Below are 20692 nucleotides of genomic sequence, written 5' to 3'. Positions count from 1 at the left end.
TTTACTACAGTTGTGTCAGATCTGTTTTAATATTTCACATTGAAAATCTGGTGGGGGGAATCAATTGGTCTTATTTCACCACAGTGGTGGTTGTAGTTGTAAGAGGTGATCTTTCAGTTTAGGTAGCGACTAGATAAGTTCTAGCACCCCGACTTCACACATCTAATGTAAAGTCAAGTGATTGGCCATACAAAATTCTGTTCTTGGTGCTTATGTGCCTCCTGTGCAGGAGATCATTCTTTTGACTATCAGTTTCTATGGGGCTTACCTGTACCGCCTTTGTTGTCTTGCGTCCTGTAATAGGGAATACATGGTATGTCAGTTGTGGCTATGAGATCAAAGATCTTAATGTCCTCATTTTTCTAGTGTTGTCTGCCATATTCCTGCTCTTGGGAAAGTGCCAAACATTGCAGTTTGGATGGTGGAACCTTCTGGTAGTTTCTATAGGAGTGTCCGTGTGCCCCACCTTCCGCATCCGAGCCTGGTTTGAGGCCATGGTTACAAAAGTGAGTGTGTTGCAAGCTGCCACCTCAGTTCCTTCCAGCCATGGCAGCAAAAGGACATGGACTTCTCTAGATTGCAAAAATCTGTAGGCTAATAAGCTTTTAGACTTGAGTCAATTTTAAGGTAAGGTAGTTGAGCTAAGTAGAATTTTGAGAAATACTTACACGGTACTGACATCATGGAGTTAAATGTGAGAAAGCATCGATTTTTACAAAGTGTCTTCCATGCCCAAAGCCAAATAAAAAAGTCCAATATCCAAGTGTTTAGGAGCGAAGCGTTCCCTTTCGTTTTGGGCTGTTGGTCACTGATGTACTTTTCAAGCCCGTACAGAAAGACGGAATGAATTTCAGGCACTTCTGTTACACTAGGCTTGTCAGCCATATCTCCAGGATCTGGTATAGCTAGAGTATCTGAGAGGAGGGAGGTTTGAACTGGCTCATAGCGTTATACTTGTGGAGCCAAGAACGCTTCAGTAGCGAATGCTCTGGTGTTGAGGCCGAACCCCGCTTCCAGCTCAGTTGAGTGTGCAGCAGCCAAATCTTCTGATCCGCTTCCAAACATTACAGCCTCCATGAGAGCCTGTTAGAGGCAAGGATCATAAAGCTCGAGACCAATTGCCTCAACCGTGCACTTCAGTTCTGAGGAAAAGAGAGGCCAAACTGAAGCATATTTAAAGTGGTTCTTTGCACCCTTCGGAGCTCAGGTGTGGATCCAAGACTTAAGATACAATAACTGTGGATCATTCCGGTGGAATGGAACTGAAAAAGAAACCAACAGAACCCAGTACCTCAACTGCTAAGGGCCTTCCTTCAGTTACAGTGCAGATTCACACAGATCCACGACATAGACTGATCTGGCTACCTATTTTTCTTCAAACAAGAGACTAAGACAGGAGCTTGAATATGACAGATCCCCAGAAACTGTACCCCCAGCATCATCTCCGACTGCCTCTCCCAGACACTCTCAATTCTCCTGATCCTAACTCTGGTCATATCACCTGTTGTTTCACGATTGGGTCAGGGGAGGATCTGATGTTAGCATCTAATAATCAACAGTTTCTCGGAAACAGAGCTTTCCTTTTCTAATGGACATGTCGCACAGCAGTGTTTGCTGTGGTGGTAGTGTGCGATAGTTGGCAAGACCGGCACATGCCATTGTGGATGCCTTGCCGCCATTTAACTCCTGCTTATTCGTTCTGTGCGAGAATATCTGACTGTCCTGTTCCTGAGCAGCTTCCACCTAAATCTGCAGTTAGTTCACTTTCATGAGCTGTTGGGTAGGACCTTATTAACTTTAAAATTGTCATTGGTGGCTTTGAAAAAAGCCACCCTCCCGGTGTTTGACGTTGAGTTCTTCTGTAAAAAATAAAGTCCTGTTGCCCGTACTTGAGGAACTTTGATAATTAGTGAAAGCTGCATGGACCAGTTCTTCCTCTTGTGAACCAATTTCAGATATGGCTGGCAGATTGTCAGGTCCCATAGGAAGGGCTCTCTTGTTTTCATGTTTAAGCACCAGCTAACTTGTGGCAGCAACGGTACAAGAACCAGATCAGATCTTCCACACTTTACTCCTTGTGAAAGAGTAGGGGAAAAGTTGTGCTCCTTTAGATGTGTGTGTGTGTGGGGCGGGGGATAAATTCCAGCAGAGATGGCCAATATTTGTTTAATCAGTGAGAGAAGATTTTTAAACACCTCAAACTCTTGCAGAATTTCAAAGAACAGTAATGGTAGCTCTTGTCAAAGAGGGAAATAACCTTGCAGAGTACGCCCTCAGGAGATCGTTAATGTTTCAGATGCTGCCTCATGATGAGTAGTTCTCCATAGACATGCGTTGGTAAGATCATCATTAATTATGAAAATAAAATCAGAGATCCAGGCCCCTCTCTTTGAAGGGTGTGAACTGTTCAATGGTAAAACTGGTGAAGTGTTGAAAAGATGAGACAGTCCAAAGTTAGGTCCCATGCCCTAATGCCTTTGTGTACAATAGTGGTTTTCAATCATTTTTCATTTTGTGGACCCCTAAAATTTTGTGAATGGAGATATGGACCTTTTGGGGAATCTTATGCAGAAGGATCTGACTACCAGAGATTGAAAACCACTGTTCTGTGGTAATGACAACCTTTCATGGATCCTCTGTGCAGAGCCTCAAAGGTCCCTGACACACAGACTGAAATGGCTGGCTTAGAAGGAAACTACCTATATCTGTGTTGAAACACCTTAAGCAATACCATCCTCTTCCTTACTTTTCATAATATACACAAACGAGATAATTGGTGTTGCTAAGGGCATTCTTTAAATTTGGTTTGACAAAGATTTCTTCAGCTGCATCTTAATTGCCCCGTGTCAGGCCTAATACTTGACACAGAAATTGAGAGCTTTGAAATAGTTTAGAAAGCACTACATGGTGAACCTCTCTGGTGTGGCATGATTTTAGTTAGCCGGAAGTCCATTTATCACGGGTGTGGCCAAGTTTCCCTTGGTCCCGTAAAGTTTGTTTACACCGAACAGTCCTGGCTCTCAGTGTTCTGTGCTGTTATTTAGCCATAATTTACCCCTGAATGTCTTCGCGAAGCCCAGTTAGCAGTGGAAATGTTGGTAAAGGTGCTAGATGATATTGACCTCCCATGGTCCTGGAAATTTTCTCATTTGGCAACGGTCAGGTCCCAAGGGTCCACGCTAGCGAGGTTCAAACTGTAGCTTAATGTTTTTTGTAAGTGTACACAGTTAGCCATTCCCTTTGTGTTATACACTGATGCTTGCGTTCAGCTAAGTATTTTCTTGCGGTTCCCTCCCTAGAGTTTAAACATTGTCTCATGTCGAGAGCAATCCCTAACAACGATCACCACTCATAATGCTTGGATGAGGCTCGCATCAGGGAGCACGGTTTACTCTGTAGGTCATTCACAAGCTGGTCTTAAGAGGCTAGGGATGTTTGCCCATAAGAACACCTCAAGCAGGCCATGTTTTGGCACCAATTCCTCGTTGGATTGGAGGTCACCCTTCCGTGAGTATTTCCAGCTGAGGGTCTGGAGCATGTGCCTCTCTGAAGATGCAGAGAAGCCATCCCCTTCAAATGCACCAAGCAGAAGGCTACATCCGATCAAGACTGCTTCAGGTTTTCAGAAGTCTTCGAGAGCATCAGTTATCATGGGGCTAGTACAGGTTTCTCTAAAGATGAGCTGAAGTCCTATTCATGGGATTTTTTTGTCAAAAGAGCAGAGCATGGGTTGCTACCACTTCCCCCCCCCTTACCTTTTTGGCTGTGAAGCAAGGGAACGTGGGAAGCACCCCAAAGGACCTAGCTATTGCAAATAATCCAATTTGGGGCTTTTGTGTGGGGTCTGAGCCTAAGTTGTTCATGTTTCTATCCCTTTGTAGCCATGGGCCTAATATTTAAAAAAACAAACAAGCAAACCCAAAAAACCAAACAACCAGGTGTGTAATGTTGGAACCCTTAGTTCTTGTGTAAGGACTTGAAGGGTGTGTCTACACAGCAAAGTGAGTTTGGTATAACGGCTGCTATTCTGAAATAACTTTGCGAGTGTCTACACAATGCAAACACTATTCTGAAATTACTTCAAAATAGCAGGTGGCTTATTTTGATTTTAGTAAATTTCATTGTATGAGGAATAGCCCCTATTCCTAAATAGATATTTCGGAACAGGGACTGTGTAGACAGTGATTGGGGCTATTTCAAAATAAGCAATAGTGCATCCAGGGGTTCTAATCCAAAATCTCTCTCTTGCGTGTGGACGCTCTATTTCAAAAAATGTCGAGCTCTGTTTTGATACGTATTTTGTGCCTAGCAGCATTATTTCAAAATAAGCTATTCTGGAATGACTCTTCTGAAGCTTATTCCGAAATACTGCTGCTATGTAGACATAGCCAGGTAGAATAGTTTGACACACTGACGTGCCAAGCCCTTATCCTCTCAGCCTATAAAATGATTGTATCTGAGATCAGAATCTCCTCTGACTAGTTCATAAAGTTACATTGTAGCAAACCGTTGGATTGGTGAGATGTGCTGACAGTTTGTGTTTGGATTCTCTGTTTTGTGATCTTTCTTTTCCTCACCAGAGAGGCTGGGACAGTTACATGGTTTATTTGTTTGATAAAAGCAAAACTGTATATGAAGGACCCTTTGCTTCCAGAAGTCTGTCTGACTGTGTAAATTACATTGGTAAGTGTATTCCAATAGACTTTGAACCTGAATGCCCTCCACATGTTTCTTGCCTAAAAAATCTGCCTGTGTATCCCACCCAGTCTGTTTGAGCTGTTTTCTCTTTAAGCTCTTTAAAGACTGTATGTTAAAATCTCTGAAGCACTGAGGGAACATCATCCATCTGCACGCTCAGTAAATAAATCCCAGCCAAATAGAAATGCAGCAGGTGTGGCCAAAACTCTACCGTGTGAGTGCCAGTGTGGGGCAGACTGCTGTGAAATTGTATGAATTAGGTAGGGAAAACACCTGGGTTACCTGACCTTGTCTCTAAATCTCACTTCTTTATTCCCCAAGTGTTTCATTACGGTTCTTTTGCTAACACAGCTGGTGGGGAGAGGGCACATTTGCCCATACCTTATTGACCAAGATGAGTGGGGGTGGATTAGATTGCATGTGTCTATTCCACTGCAGGAGTGTGAGCGCTCTAGGGAGTACTAGTCAGAGGTTTTCCCTGGTGGTACTCATTGAGGTAGCGCATGGGCCTGTCGTGCTTCATTCGCAGTGCACAGACGTGCAGGAAATAGATTATTTCATGGCTAAAGAGTTTTGCGATGTGGAAAATAACACTGGCAGCGGTACAAATTGTGTAGCGAAATGCAGTGTTAGCAACTTCCAGGAAACTTCATTTTTCCCCTTTTTTTTCCCCTCTTATCTGCAGTACAGGACAGCAAAATTCAGTTGCCCATTTCACAGTTGCGTAAAGTGTGGGCAGAAGCTGTGCACTATGTGACTGGGCTAAAAGACGATTACAGCAGGCTATTCCAAGGGCAAAGAGCTGCGATGTAAGTTGATTGCCAGTTCAGAAGACCAGAGGGAGAGATCTGAACATGGAAAATGTGTGAACTGAAAGCTATGTGAATTAAATGATTCTTGGATACTTAACTCTTTGTAAACCAGATAAGAATTTGTCCTAATCTGTTCCATTTTCAGTGCTTCTGTACATAATTAATGTACATCAGGAAAAGCAAATTCATTTTTAAAAATCAATAAGCCCAAGGTGGTTTCTGCAGCGTTGCTAATTGCAGCTGGTCTGGGCTTAAGGTGGCTGCAGTCTCATTTTTGCAAATGCACTTGGTAATGTAGACTTAAGAATTCAGATAGCTGGTTGTCAAGACTAATTAGCCAGAGGGAATGCTCTGTGGGCTTTAGTAGGTCATAAATCATAGCAGAAGTCGCTGTGCCTTCTCAAAAGTTTGTTTTCCATTAGGCATAGTTGTATCGCCAGATAAAAGCTGTCGAGTTAGAGTTAAGGTTCAGTGCGTATTAAAATTTTTAAGTAAAACGGGTTGTCCCGACGATGTAATGTCCCCCAAAAAACCTTAACCCAGAAAATGCCAAGCTAAAGTTAACATTTAAAATAAAAGATTAGTGTGTGATAGCAGTTGTTGTCCCCCCATATGAGAAAATGTGTAAAGATCTCCTAGGCTTTTTTCCGTTATGGTGTCACAAAGACCATTAGTTCATCAAAAAAGAAAAGGTCTTCCAATTTATTGTATGGTTAAGACTCACTGAAATCATTTGAAGTTCTGGTACTCTCAAGACTGTGGAGCACAGTTACCGTATCTTTAGAGACCCCACTTCAGGATTTAATTGTTTAATTCCTAAATGAAGGGATTTAACTGCATAGACTCTTAAATTCATTCTGTGTTCACAGTAAACGCAGTAAGTTTGGTGAGGGTATGCTGTGTTCCTACAAGAGAATGGTTGACGCTCCACTTTGTAAACCAAACTCCAAACTAATTGTGGAATCACAATCAATGCTTCCATTATATAGATTCAGTTTTATTAATTAACAAAGCAGGGCTCGTCACTGTGGGCTAAAGTCACAGGCTAATTTTAAAGTTTCAAAGTTCAGTTCTATGAAATAACAGAAGTTTCCTGTGTCTTGGAAAGTGGTAGCTCTAGAATTTTCTGTGGGGCAAGACTCTTCGTCAGGTGTTCGTAAACCAGATAGAACTAAAAGGGATTTTAAGAAATAATTCACCATATTCCAGGAACAGGCAACAGATTGTGATAATAGTAGTTCTGTGGCCAATATAACTGACACATGTGCAGGGATAGATGGTCTTCTTTATTATTGGTATCGCGGTAGCACCTGGAAGCCGCAGACATGACCATATCCCCTTTGGCTTAGTGCCGTGCAAACACACAGTAGCAGTCTGTCCCAGCTGTAGAGAGCTCACTTGCCCAGGCTCTCACAGGGGATCTGTCGCTGCTGGGAACCTTATTCCAAAAGGTCTCAAGAACCACTCGGTGCCACTGATGCATTTCCTATAGCTGTTGAAATTCAGGTTCTCTGTGCCTCATTCTTTGTTTCTAACTCTCAGAACTCCAGCTGTGTTAATTTTAACAGGCCTTGCTTACAATTATTTTTCAGGTTGAGTCTTCTTCGATATAATGCTAACTTAACGAAGATGAAAAACAATATGGTGTCTGCATCTCAGCAACTGAAAGCAAAGCTGGAATTCTTTCATCAGAGTATTCATCTCGATCTGGAGAGATACAGCGACCAGATGGCTTATGGAATATGTAAGTATTTTGGGAATAGTTGAAGGTCCCAATATAGGTTATCGTGGGTGCTGTTCCCCATGGTACCTAGACCGTTCCTGCTGTAGAAAATTTATAAGGTAAAAAATAGCGATGGAGGGAGGATTAAGGGTGAAGTTTTATACAAGCAAACAAACTTAGCGGGTGATCAGCCCAGGTTTGTTTAGGGTTTTTTGAGTGGGGACAATGGTCAGTGGATCTAGTTAACATTTTTATGAATGACCTAGAAGAAAACATGAAATGATCACTAATAAAGTTGACAAGATGACCATCTAGATGGGGTGATCTCTTTTATTGAGCCTGTTTCTGTTGGTAGAAGATGCAAGTTTTTGAGTTGCATAGAGCTCTTCTTCAGGTCTGTGCTCCTCGTTCATGAAGAAATCCGTGTCAAACAGAAGGTCCAAGTGTCCATCCTTGGAATCTGTGAATGGCAAAAGTGAAAGTACAGGAATAGGAAAAGGAGGAAATAGAGGGACGGTTCCATTCTGCAGGCATCCTGTCCTGGTAAAGTTTTGTAGATATCATGGTGGTTATGTCCTGTGCTAGGAGACCTGGGAGGGGCATGGGTGATCAGATTTAGTTATAGAATTTTCTGACATAGAAGGGCTTTGGGAGAAGCTGACTGCTGGAGCAAAGTGAAGAATGTTGGCAGTGTGAAAGTGGGGTTAACATTGCAATAAACTAATAAAGCAGCTAGGTAGGACAGGAGTAAGTTGTCAAGGACCTCAAAGGCGAAGACAAAAAGGCTGATGTGTGATGCAAAGCTGAGGAGTAAGGGGTTAATGTGGTCAGTTACAAGCCAGAAAAGTGAATGTAGTATCAGCAGTTTGAATAGCTTCAGGGGGGTAAGTCTGCTATAATGAAATCCAGAAGGGTTTGTAATAGTCAGAGTGGGAAATGATGAAACCCTCAATAAGAATTTTGGTGGGATAGACAGAGGGTAGGCTGGATCTTAGATGTGTCACGTATGGTGAACCAGCAAGATTTACACAGGGTCTATATGAGCAGTTGTAGGGAGGGTAGTGTCAAAGAAATGCCACCTGAGTTTCTGGGAGGATAGTGTGGGGTCCACAGATATGGGGGAAAAGAGGAGGAGGGCTTGAGGGAACGATAAGCTCAGTTTTTCTCGTGTTGTGTTTAATGTGCCAACGGGACATAATCCACCAGGGAACGTGAGATGTTGGGTTGGATAGCAGTAGATTTGAGGGTCATCAGCAATGACGGTGGTCGCAGCTGTGCGATATGTGCACTTGGCCAGGACGTAGAGGGTGTCAAGGATCGCGTTAATGGAGAGCAGATAAAGAGCCTGATGAGGAGCAGTCAGAAAAGCAAGAGTAGGACCCTGAGAGACCAGAGCTCTGAAAGCCATTGAAAGAGTTCAACAATTAGGAAATGGGGTCAAAAGCTGTTCAAAGGTTGAGATGGAAGGGACTAATATGAACCCTGCTATTTGGCAGTGGAAGAGGTTGTTCGAGGTTTGGCAGATGGGAAAAGGGCGAAAGCTGGACTGAAGAGTTTGGGCTAGTTTGCACTACAGTAAACCCTCAACTTTATGTGGGAGTTGCGGTCCTGCAACTCCCGCATAACTCAAATTTTTGTGCAAGTTGCGAGGAGAGGGGAATCAAATCAACACCTCTCAGCCTGCCAGTATTCAAAATTACAAACAAGGTCATTTCCACAGACCATTCAGCATACACCCCAAATGGTCCTTCAGAAAAATCGTAGTTAAACTGCATGTTTTAGGCTTGGAGTATGAGACAGATTTACTGGCCAAGATGTTGCCTACTCTAGGTCAAGTCACAGGCCAGGTCTGTCTCAGATGCATTTCTCCTGGTATGAGAAGACAAACTGCTCTTTGCTTTTCCTTCTGTTCCTGTAATACCTAGGGTGGTGATAATCAAACTCAGACAAAGTCATGCCAATTGGATCTTGATGACACCAGCCTGGATGAGACCGTAGTGGTTTGTGGGCTTTCTGACACACTCCATCCAGGAATCACTAGCACTGCCTAAAGTCCAACATAATTGCCCATATCACACCCAAAGGCTCCGTCCTAACCTTTTCAGCCTTCGTTTGACTACCTGGATTCTCAATGATTGATACTTCAGTAGTTGGAATGCCCTTTAAGGCCCAGAACATTTTCCTAAACGGTGGAAAACCATCCGCTTAAATGTACTCGATGAAATGGAGGTGTTCCTCTGTATGGTCCTTTCAACAGGGTATTTCTCTAATGCAAGCTCCTCCGCAGCTCATATTGCCTGCTGTTAAAGGAAAAGACTCTTAGCCTTCTGAAGGTATACCTGGGCCAGGATCAAGATCGCATCCTCCTGCAGGGGTAGATCAGTGTTCTCTAATCCTCTGGCTATTGGATTTCTGAAAGGTTTATATAGACGCTTCCCATCGGTGAGAGAGACTGCATCTTCCTCAGATGTAAATTTTGGTCCTGTCGGCATTATTGGATCGATCCTATTGCTTTATGCATTGTATTGCATCTTTCTTTAAAGTTTGCATTACTGGTATCTGTTGTCTTGGCCAGAACGTTAGGTGTTAGTTGCAGACACCCTCCCGCCCCCAAATACGTACCCTTCAGTAAGGACAAATTTGACTTCCAGCTGCACCTAGTTTCTGACTGAAGTGTGGTGGTTTTGTTAGCGTTCACTTTATTCAGGCCATTTACTTACATTAAAAACAGCCATAATGGGTCAAACCAATGGTCCACTTAGCCCCTTATTCTGTCCTTTGACAGTGGCCAGTGCTTCAGAGGGGATGAACAGAACAGGTAGAATCATGAAGTGATTGTTGGTTCCCTTATTGTCCATTCCCAGCTGCCTATCCTTTTTTTTTTCCCCTTTTTCAAACTTCACTTTTGTAAGGAACATGACTTTGGCTGTTCATTTCGTTTTGCTGACAAGATGAGGGAACAGACTCTATCTTCATGGAGAATTTCATCTGGTGTATTGCTATGTTACGAGATCGCAATGGGTATTGCACCCAAAAGAATAGCCACAGGGTGTACAAGAGCACAAGCAACCTCAGCTACCTTCCTAGGGTGCATGCCCATTCCTGAACTCTCAGAGCTGCAGCTTGGGGTTTTTTTTGCATACCTTTAATAGTAGTTGTGCTGTTTTCCGAGATTCAAGGAATAACGCTAGATTTGGCAAAACGGTGATGTTCAGATTGACCGAGTCCTGCCTCCAGTGTTCCCTGTAAGCTGTGTGCTTGTGTGGCTGGTCAGGAGAGATACAAACGTTGCCCAGCTGATTAGTACAGTGCCTGCAGCTAGGGATTTTTTTATCTGTTTGTTCTTCTGGTGTTGCACATGTGCACGTTGCGAAGTTCACAAAAAAGTACTCTATACATGGATGGAAAAAATCCTCCATATCTAAAAAGATGAGAGGGGATATCGCCTGCCTCTGTTCTGACTTTTATAGGAGTCACCTCAAGTGGAATGCGCAGGTTCAATCAAGGAAGAAAAAGAGTTGCTTGCATGTTCTGTAATTGATGGTTTTTGAGATATGCGGTACGTGTCCATTCCACAACCTACTTTTGTTAATTTTGGTGTGACGGAACTGAAGGGGGATCAGGGTAGCTTTGCCTATATACTTTTGCTTGTGAGCAACAGCATACAGAGGATGCAAATGCCACCCTGATAGTTGCTGCATTGGAGAAAAGTCTTTGTCTTTGGACATTTTGGGAATGCATGCCCTAAAGTGGAACGGATGTGTTGGAACACATCTTGAAGAACAATTTACAGAAGAGATGAGTCATCTCTTAAAAACCAATCTGCCACTTGTTAATTTTCTTCCCTGCAACTTTTGCCTGGTCCAAAGTTTGGGTTCACAGAAGGAAGCAGGGCTCCCTTGTGCCCTTTACATGAAGTTTTTACGTGCGAAGCTAAGGGCACTCCTCTTCATTGTTGACCACTTCATTCATTTTGCTGATTGTTTCTCACTTTTGCCATTCAGATGGTAAATGTTTCTTCTGTTGAAAAATCTATCTATACACGTTTCCGATTACCACAGTATGGGAGTGGCTTTTTGCATCTAATGTACATATGCTCAGGCCTTTCCCATAATGTAGAAAAGTGCCGTGACCTGCATTTTAGATTGATAGATGTTAAGGCCCAAAGGGACTATTCTGATCATCTAGTCTGAAGTACTGTTTGGCCCAGACCAGAGAACCTCTCTCAATGATTCCTGCAGCAAGTTTATAAGTTGTGGTTGAGCTATTTATAATAGTGAGGGTGATTTAAATGTTGTAATAACTGACACAGGGATGTGGTGAATTCTTCATCATTTGGATTGATGGACTCAAAATGGAATGTCTTTTTCAGAGACCTGCTCTAGCTCCAGCAGAAGATAGGAGTTTGATGTTGGAATGACTGGAGGAAGTTTTTTGGCCTGTGTTCTATGGGCCACTAAAATTTCCCAAAGTGGTAACTTAGTTATGAGACAAAGTTTATAGGCTTGATTTTTTTTTTTCTTTTCCACCAAGGGGCTGAACTGAAGTTAACTGAAGTCATTGCAAGCTGTTTGGATTCTCACCACTCGATGTTCAGGATACTTATTTGGTGCCTAACTATGGACTTCAGAGTGTTTCTTTACGCAACCATTATCTAAAAATTGTATCTGTTTATGATTGCCTTTATCTAGGTTCTTTTCCAGTTGATTTTCTCTCTTTTCCTTTTTGTGCATTAATCAAAGTCCATTTCTTTTAAGCCTCAGAAAAGATGCTGAAAGCCTGGAAGGAAATGGAAATAAAGGCTGCCCAGTGTGCTGAGGTATGGGAGTGAAAGAAGGATATTTGTTGTTTGGGGGAGGGGGACTTGACAGGCAGGTACATGAGAAGATGTTGCATTTGGGTCATTTTCCCCTCTGAAGCTTTACTGAGAAATAACTTATGCAATCACTTTCTGAAAGGGCCTTTGGATGGCAAGAAAATTTGAGGGACTCACTCTCTCAGGTAATTATAATGTTTAGAGAAACTAAAGAAGTCTGACAGATGAAAGACATTCACTTACATAAATGTTAAATAACTTAAGCTGTAGCGTGTGCCATAGCTGAAGCCACTGATCAAGATTCTTCATGTACAGAGTGAAATAGCAATAATAAAATTATTTCAGTCCTCGGGAAACAATCCAAGTCTTACTGTTCAAATATAACAATTTCACCGTCATAGTCTTTCCACTGTCACAGTGGGCTAGGTGTGTACAGCAGTTACTTCAAAATAACAGCCATTCTTTAGAAAGCAATTATCCTAGCATCTACCAACCGCAACCTCTGTTTCAAAGTAATTTCTAAATAATGTGTAGCTTATTTCAAAATTGGTAAACCTCATTCTATGAGGAATAGCAAGTATTTTGAAATAGCTAAGTGCTATTTTGAAATGCATTTTTTGTGTTGCAGCATTATTTCAAAATAAGCTTTTTTGGAATAACTGATTTCAAAATAAGGATGCTATGTGGACATACCCTTAAAGTATGTCTACGCTAGAGGGTTTGGCTGAGAAACCAGGGAAGCGTCCACCCTAAAAATGCATTCTGTCGACAGAACTCAGCACTTTTGTCAACAGTCTTGAGGCAGAAGGATGTTCTCAACAGAATGTGTTGACAAAAAGCCATTTGGATGCTCTGGGGGGGCCCTCTGTTGACAGATGGGGCTTTTGGATCACTGGGCAGCCCTGACTGCTGGGCTTCTGGCAGTCCAGCATTTCCGATTTCATGCGTGGCCGCAGTCCGTCGACAGAGATTTTGTAGGAAGATATCTTCTGACCGTAACTTCTGTCGACAGATGACTGTAGTGTAGCTGTAGCTGTAGAGTCCATTTTAGAAACATAGCATCATAGCAAACTAGTATTGGTTTTTAGGGTGAGGTGAATTGGGAGTTACTGAAAGTTAGTAGTCGAGTCTAGTCCCATCCAGCACATGGTATTTTTGATTTCCCAGGCTTGACAGGGAGCTGGTTACTTAACATCTTACCACTTCATTTTAAACCGGTCCTGACCTCAGAGTGATTAAAACATCTAAATTTCCCACTTTGACATTCACTTGTAAGACCTACTTTTCATTACGGAAGTCTCTCTCATGGTGCTGTTCATAGCTTCCAAACCAGAAGGGACCACTGTGATCATCTAATCTGATGTCCTGCACAACATAGTCCACAGGACTCCCTGAATTAATTCCTGCTTGAACTAGAGGATCTGTTTCCAAAAAAGTGTAGTCTTGATTTGAACATGCCCAGAGGTGGCAAATGCACCCTAAGTGTCATGGATCCCTAGATTTGGTGCTACACACTGCCCAGTTTGAACAGTTTCTGGGAAGGCCCCCCCTCAATATTCCAGATCCTCATGGGGTCGCATCTCCTTCCTTTAGGCCAGATGGTGAAGATTCATGGCCTCCTTGACTGGAGTCTCCAGCGCTCCTGCTTAATGTCATTCTCTCTAATATCATGGGATCAACATATCTACACACCCATTGCATACAGCAATATAGCATTTATTAGTCAACTAAAACATAGCATTGGAAGTCCTTAAGGAATAAAGGTTAAATATATTCCAGTCAGGTCAGCCTAGAACATTTTACCAGTCAAGTCTGAATTTATTTATGACCAGTTTATCTCCTTTTGCTCTTGTGCTAACATCTTTTAACTTAACTGGCTCTTCTCCCTCTCTTGTGTTGACTTCTGCTCGTGTTTATAGAGAGCAATTGGATCCCTTCCCAGTTTGCATTTTGGTAGGCTAAAAAAGCCAAGGTTGTCTCCTCTCTTAAGAGAATCTCCCCATTCCTCTGATCATCCTAGTGGCCTTTCTCCGCACTTGTTGCAGGCTTAATTAATCCTTTTTTGACCAGGGTTGGCCAGAAGGATATACAGTATTCCAGTATAATGGCGGTAATCCTTTTTCGCTTTGCTGGAAATACATTGCTGTATCCATCCTTATGAGCGTGTTATCTTTTTTGTGACTATGGTACATTTGTGGCTTATAGTAGTCATTCTCCTCATTTTGTTGTTTCCAGTTTTTGGCAGCAGTTCTTGGTTTTGACCCTAAATAGGCAAGCTTACTCTAATACATGTAATAGTATGGCTATGCTATACTACAGGTTGAACCTCTGTAGTCTAACACCCTCAGGACCTGAGTAGTGCCAAATGAGGTCAGTATTGTCTAGCAGCATGACAAGACTTCCACTGCTTACCCAGCTCTTAAAAGATATTTAGGGGTAAATTACAGCTAAATAACAGTACAGAACACTGACAGCCAGGACTGTCAGCTGTAAGCAAACTTTATGGGACCGTGGAGGAATTTGGCCACACCCATGGTAAGTGGACATTTTCCTACCTAAAATCGTGCCAGATGACAACAAATGTTGCTGGAATATAACATGCCGCCAGATTAGAGAGGTTCAACCTTCTATTACCGTTTCTGTTACTCCAGTTCTCTGGGTAATTCAGTCGTTACTGGATAATAATTCTTTCCTGCTCTGTGTTGATGGCCCGCTAACTTTGTGTCATCAGTGAATTTCATTAGCACGGTCCTACTTTTTGTCCCCAAATTACTAATTCCAATCTTAAATAAGAGGTGTGCCAAGACTGGTTGTTGGAGGAACTTGACTAACCTCCCTCTAGGCACAACCCATTGCCATACCCTTTCTTAGCTAGTCCACATGCTCAAATTCAACATGGCACTGTATAAAATGTACACTCAGAACCCAAGGAGATCTGAATGACTATTTTCTTTGTCTTGACAATCTCTTATTTTACCAAAGAAAAATATATATGGTTAGTCTGGTGTAATCTACTTTTTGTAAATGCGTGTTGCATTTTGTCCTGTTTTCCATTTACCTCCATGTTTTTAATTATCTGTTTCTTTAAAGTTTGTTCGAAAGTCTTCCATGCTAGAGTCTTGAGTTGTCTGGAGCCCTTTTTATTTTCTTAAATTGCTCTAGATGTTCTCCAGTCTAAAGGGTACTGCTATCAATTGACTAGATGTCTTAAAAAATTCTTGTTGCTGAATGTGTAACTTCTAGCCATGGCCAGTGATGAAATGGTGAGTTTAAGGGTTTCAGAATCTGACATCCGTAACCCTATTTGTCTGGCTAGGGGAGTTTTGGGTCCTGCCTGTGGTTGTTCTGGATGTCCATAAGATGTGGGGAATTGCCTCTTGACCATTGTGCTTGCAGGTCACACTATCTAAATTGGGGTCTTTGCTACATCTTCTCCTGCTGACTAGTCTTCAAGTGTCGAGGATGATTAGAAAATGCCACATCGAATTCTTCTGACTCAAGGAGAATGTCCATATGTTTCCTTGATGTTTTGTTGCATCAGAGTAGGTAGGCTGTTGCAATGTCCAGTGTCTGGGTCTAGGCATATTGTTTGAAGATTTGGACTTGAGGATGGCGCTCTCTGAGAGAAACTGAAAAATGTAGTCTATGTCTATAGCCAGTACTGGAAGTCTTCTAATCGGTGCACTCTCCAGGTGGCTTTAATGTCCAGTCGGCATCGAACAGAACTTGTCTTTGGATCATCCTGCGTGGCTTGACTGCTAGGACTTAGCTTATGTCTGTGCTACCGCATAAAGTTGACTTAAGATACACCACTTTGGCGAAGCGAAGAACATAACTTGGGTCGAGTTACCATAGGGTGTCAATGGGAGAAATGCTTCCTTTGATTTACCTTACTCTTCTCAGCAGGGGTAGAGTAAACATGTTGCCTGCAGAGTGAACTGCATTCAATATGGCGGGTCTTCATTAGACTTACTAAATCAACCACTGAAGGATCAATCTCAGAGCCTTCATCACCACTGTGCAGCGTAGGTGTAGCTTCAGTTTCAGCACTCTGTTACGTGTCACTGCCTTGTGTTCCCTGAGGGTGGAGCAATGCTTTGATCCAAGCGCTGTCTCCACCTAGATTCTGTTTTTTAAGGTTTTCTTGGAAAACTCCAGTTGCTTGTCTTAGAGGGATTTTTATTTTGTCTTCACTTTTTTTTTTTTCCACCCAGAGTGCTATTTGGAGCTACTGCCAGTTTTCTTGAGCTATTGCGGTTGCTGTGTATCGTCGTTTGTCATGTGACGACTTTTCCTTTCTTATGGCATTAATCTTGTGCATTTCCAAGAAAACAGAGGCAATCACCTGGATGTTATTAGACGAGTCCAATTCCATTTGGTCAGGATGTAGTCCACCTGGAATTCAGATCCTTGCTGACCAAATCAAAGGTCTAAAAGATTCCAAATCTGCCATCTCCTTATGACTCAATTCAGGTATTTTAAAAGCATTTGGGCAAAAAATCTGAACATGTACAAGTCTCAGAGCATGGTCCAACTCAGTTTGATTCCACAGCAGAAACCAACGGTGCCTCTTACCAAAAGAATTGCATATCTCTGGCAACCAAAGGGTACGTTGATCAGATGCAAGGAGGTACAAGATATTTTTTTGAATACTGTTTTGGTCAGAGGCCTTCAGCCTGCCATTCTCCCTGCACGTCTCTTCATTTCATCCTGGTCTCTTCCTTCCCCTAGTCTTGGGGAGTAATGATATGTTCACCTATCCGTCACGACATCAGATGAGGGGATTCTTTCTACTTGTGAGAGCAGGCCATTTGGACTTACAAGTTTAACAGAGAAATTACAGGAGTGGTGTTTTGCCCTCAGATGCAGAGTTTATCTATTTATAGCTTTTTAGGCTTTCAAGTTGGACCATAATGTAGTTCCCCACTTTATATACAGGAGAAGTTTCAGCACCAAAATTGAGACTATCTGCTACTTGTGTGGTCCTATGCCAGTGTAGTGCTGACTCTAGACTCCAGATGAATAATTTGTTCTAAGAAGACGCGTTTGTACTTTTTACGTTGCCTGTTTCTAACAAAGGTTGTCGGAGGCTTTGTAGGATGTGTGACAATTGGTCTGCTTTCCATGGTACTACAGCAGCAAGTGATCTATTGAACGATTGTGTTTGTCAATGATAGCAGGACTCGCTTTTAGAGTGTTCTGACTTCCACTCTGATTCACGTGTCTCTTGAACAACATAATCTTTGTTGATTTTTTTTAGATATTTCTGCTCCTGAAATGGCTTAATGCTTGTTGCTTTCCATTCAAAACGTAGGACCTATAGCAAGTTGTTTTTTCTCCTTAGGCTGGAGATATCGGATACCTAGATGAACAGATTATGGCTCTGCACACAGAGATTGTGGAACTACAGAGGAGTCCGTACGCAAGGCGCCAGGGAGATGTCATGGAGAGCCTGTAAGGAAAAGGGCTATTCTCTCATACTTGTTGAAATCGTTTTACATAGTAACATCTTTTATATTTTTGGTGTCTCTCTTGTTTTTAATTCTCTCTTTTGAAGAGGTGAAAGTAAGCGTGTGGGGGATGGGAAGGAAGCGTATGTGTGGCTGTTTCCTTCAGTGCTGTAGAATGACATACCCAGACTCTTTGAAAACTGCATGCTTGAGAGCGCCTGCCCATGGCTGCGTCAGGTGTTGTAATTCCTTCTTTGTGGGGTTACCAGCAAGACTGATGCACCGCTTGCAGCTCATTCAGATTCAGCCACACGACTGCTTGTGCGTTTGTACTATAGTGAGCATATTCAGCCTGCATTGTGTTCTTGACATCAGGTGCCCATTAACTTAGGCTAAGTGGCAGATTTGGTCTTCCTGGTGTATAAAGCTCTGACTGGGACTGACTGTGAGAATATTTGAGGCTTCCCCGTTGAGCCTCTATCAAATGGATGGCTGCTCTTTTGCATGACTGGTGCTTAGGGATTCCACCATCTTGCCAGGAGCAGACCTGTGGCTGTGGTGATCCCCACAGCCTTCCTTCCTGAAATGTGGCCAATCCAGCTCCCCACTTAAAAACCACTGAAAATGTCTCTCTCTCTCCTCCCCCGCCCCCCCATCACGTGTTTTTAAATTACTTCTGCTCTTCTGTTTTGTTCTTACTGTTTTTGTTTACTCATCCTGTCTGTAATTGTATCGAGCTTGGGATATTTTCTGGACGTTAACGAGGAAAATGCTATTACGGCCGTTCAGTGTTGCTGCCTAGCCTTTTTAGGGAGTGGGGTGCTTTGTAAATATAGCATTTAGCTTTCTTGGGACAAGCACAGGGCATTTGATGGGAACGTAGGATTCCCTTGAAACTCCTCTGTGGGTGATTCAGAGGTCGGTGCCTGGGCTGGCCAGGGAGTGGGGAGGTTCCAGTTTTAAGAGTGGGCTAGATGATGGGGGAATCTAATCTGCTGGAAAATTATGCTGACATGTTTGAAATAGGAAAGCTGGAACTTGTCTTGGGGTGGGAAGCTTCAACACATAGCTGCTTTTGTTGTTTGAGCTCTAAAGAGTAGCAAAACTGACTTTAAAGGGAGAAGGAAATATACCTTTTTCGTGATCTCTTCCTCGTATTCTTCACAAACGTCCTTGGTTGAACTGAGAGCGAGTAAGGCAGTGAGTGCCAATGGGGAATTTCAGGCACTTATACAAACACAAAGTGACAAACATTACTAAGATCAAACCTTTAATGCTTAAGTTTTATATGGAAACAAAATCCTGGTAGATTTTATGGCAATAATACATAGGTTCAAAATAAGTGAAGAAAGCAAAGAATTAAGCCCAGTTAGAGTGAATATAAGAGTGGTGAACACTGAATAGTGACGAAAAGGGGACAGCTTTTTGGGAAATATGGCCTTCTCGTCACAGAATGAAGTGACATCAGTTTCTCATTTTGAAGGAGCAGGGTCTCTAAGATGTGAAAAGCTGCTTCATGTTAATAAAGACTTGAATGTGAACTGTTTTCACTCTGGAATCTCACTGATCAGTTCCTCTGTGTATCTGTGAAGTAATTTTTTTTTCTTTTTGCAGTGAACAAAAAGCCATAGAATTATACAAGCAATTAAAACCAAGACCTCCAGGTATGGAACAGGTTTATTCTGTGCCCTACATAAAACTGTAACCTTGCAATGATTTGTGCTTTCACCAGAAAAGATTAGACTTTTTTCTATGGTTCTCTGCAGCAGGGCAGCAGGAATGGTGGACAGAGCTGGGTAGAGATACACTTAGAGTGATGGAGAAGCGGTCTGGTCTTTGTGGGAACCGAGCGGAGTCGTTTGATGGTGTTTCTGTCCTAAGGCATAGGTGGGGAGTGGAGGAAACGTCTGCAAGGGCTGTTAGTTGTGTGCTTTTAGTAGTGGAACTAGTACGTTATAAAATGTATCTCGTTAGTGATCCTTTTCATGATGCTGTCTTTTTGTACAGTGTCAGGACTGCCAGACTCCTTAAATTTGGCCTGGGCCTGTGCCGGTGGGTCTGGGGTAGAGGAGGTAGGTGTCATGATGTATAAATCAGTTGGTTACATAGCATCAGCTGTAGTGTGTGTTTTTTTTTTTTTTAATTTAAAAAAAAAAAAAAAAACCATCTTAGGATTCTGGCCTTATGGTCTAAGGCTTAATTGTTCCAGGGCTATGCACGCTGTAAACCCTTCTCAGTCAATTAGTAAGGTGTTCAGAAAGTTCGACAGGTTATCAAGCCAGTCACGTTGTTAGCTCTGACCTTAGTGTGGATTGCTGCCATCAAAACTGTTTCCGCTACTTTCAGTTTGTCAGGTCGCTGTTGCTGGCCAACCCAGGCAGATGTGCAGATGAGAAGCGGGAGAGAAAGAACAGATAGTTAATGTGGCGATGGTTCTTTGACGGGCTACACTAACAGTGCCTCACTCAGGGCAGAGTGCAAGAAATAGGGCAATCCCCAGACTGACCAAGCCAGTAACAGAGCACCCCGCTGGTCTACAAGAAGTGTGAAGGAGTTCTCTGGTGGAGGCCTGGAGTTGGGCATGTTATATAGATGGTAGCCGCCTTCTCTCAAGAGTCCCAACTTGGGCACATTTAAATGATGTACGACACTCCCATCGCTCAGGAGTTCATTACGTTGGTTATTTCTGGGGTTTGCCCTCATTTATCATCTGGTTTTCTCTTTACTTAATAATAAGTGTACCCTGACCTACGCAAACTCTCCCAAAGTGATGTCCGTCTCATGTTAATTCCGAGTTTCCATTATCACTGCATTGATGGGGCTGTCTCATGTTAGTGCTGTGCTGAAATGCTCCCTCTGTGTTCTGATTCATGTGCTTGTATGATTATTCTGCTCTGACTGATGTCCTTGCAGTTGCTCATCCTCATGCCCCCAGCAAAATATGGTCATATTCTGGCACCTTTCTTACCTTGCCATTGTGGCTAAAAGTCTTCTTAATGGGGATGTAAAATCCCACTTAATTGGTTAACCTGTTAACTGTTACATTGAACTAGTTAACAGATTGAACAGGGTGATGGGGGAGGTGGCCATGGGTGTATTCAGCCTGACTGAATACTTATGGGACCGCCATACTCATGGGACCGCCACAGACCGGCTTGCTCCAGCCTTTCTGGAGCAGCTCCCATCCACGGTT

The 20692-nt window shown here is 42.7% G+C and overlaps 1 protein-coding gene across 2 annotated transcripts in view; it reads left to right on the top strand.

The window, feature by feature from the left end:
• LOC142015986 (inhibitor of nuclear factor kappa-B kinase subunit alpha-like) overlaps positions 1-20692 on the top strand; it is a 78508-nt gene that overhangs the window by 14086 nt on the left and 43730 nt on the right. For both annotated transcript variants that reach the window (XR_012646250.1, XM_074999995.1), the window contains exons 11-16: positions 4581-4683; positions 5384-5507; positions 7103-7254; positions 11991-12052; positions 17394-17503; positions 19114-19163. Coding sequence is in view for 1 of the 2 variants with exons in the window: in XM_074999995.1 (XP_074856096.1) it covers positions 4581-4683; positions 5384-5507; positions 7103-7254; positions 11991-12052; positions 17394-17503; positions 19114-19163 (601 nt within the window). In the remaining variant the exon portion in view is untranslated. The remainder of the gene's footprint in view (positions 1-4580; positions 4684-5383; positions 5508-7102; positions 7255-11990; positions 12053-17393; positions 17504-19113; positions 19164-20692) is intronic.

Source organism: Carettochelys insculpta, chromosome 7 (assembly GCF_033958435.1).
Source record: "Carettochelys insculpta isolate YL-2023 chromosome 7, ASM3395843v1, whole genome shotgun sequence".
NCBI classification, from domain to species: domain Eukaryota; kingdom Metazoa; phylum Chordata; order Testudines; family Carettochelyidae; genus Carettochelys; species Carettochelys insculpta.
This window is presented reverse-complemented; position numbering and strand designations above follow the sequence as displayed.